The sequence below is a fragment of the Plasmodium reichenowi genome (genome assembly GCF_001601855.1).
Source record: "Plasmodium reichenowi strain SY57 chromosome Unknown, whole genome shotgun sequence".
Taxonomy (NCBI): Eukaryota; Apicomplexa; class Aconoidasida; order Haemosporida; family Plasmodiidae; genus Plasmodium; species Plasmodium reichenowi.
The window spans coordinates 1-1,028 of NW_017962391.1; the positions used below are offsets into that span (position 1 = coordinate 1).

Consider the following 1,028-nt stretch of genomic DNA (forward strand, 5'->3'; position numbering starts at 1 on the left):
AAAGAATAAAAATAATTTCCTTGCTCTTTATTTTGACATACTTTTTAAAAACAAAAAGAAAAAAAGGTTAATAAAAAAAATACAGAAAAACCTCGTGAACATTTTGTACTTCCTTTATTATGTATTTCATTTTATATATAATTATAATAAAAAAATAGCAAACATGAACAAATTAAAAAATAATAATTTATATCATAATAGTAATCATCAACAGACAAATACAAAAAAAAAAAATACGACTTATTACAAATCTAAAGAACATCCATTTATAACAATATTTCTACAAAATCAAAAAACCATTTTCTCTTTTTCATCCATAACATATTTTTATAACTTCTTTATTAACATAAGAGATCTATTATTTAATACACATAATTAATAGAAACATATACAATATGTATTAACATATATACATATATGTGTAATGTACATAAATTTTATACCTTCTCAAAATTTATTAATTACATTATTAATTAAACGTTTGTTTTTTTGTGTCATTTATAATTACCCATATATGTATATATATATATATATATATATATATTATATATGTATGTATATATATCCTTTTATTTTTAATTAAAAAATATTTATATTATATTATTATTTTTTTTACGTTTATACAATGATATATATAATATTATGTTTTCCTAAAAAATATATACATTATTACTTGTATATATATATATATATTATATATTATGTTATATATATAATAATTTATTACTTTTTTATATTCTCGCTATATTTTTTAAAATTATTTTAATTTGTATGAAATTAAATAATTATATATATATATATATGTATTTTTTTTTTTTTTTTTTTTGTTGTTTTTATATCATAATTAAAAATTTAAAACTTTTCTTTTTTTTTTTTTAATCTTTTTTTAACGAACAAATAATTATACTTAAATATAAAATAATGTAGGCTCTAGTTTACCAATAATTTTAATGTGATATATTATATATATATATACAATATTATTAATATATAATATTAATAATATCAATGAACATTTTTTTTATTTT

The 1,028-nt window shown here is 13.7% G+C and overlaps 1 protein-coding gene across 1 annotated transcript; it reads left to right on the top strand.

Moving 5' to 3' along the window:
* Positions 1-379, top strand: PRSY57_0019300F (putative membrane protein; the record flags this gene model as incomplete). The annotated part of the gene is made up of 1 exon (XM_020114263.1): positions 1-379. A coding segment is annotated over one exon (379 nt), but the record flags the coding sequence as incomplete, so codon positions are not given.
* Between the last annotated feature and the right edge of the window lie 649 nt (positions 380-1,028).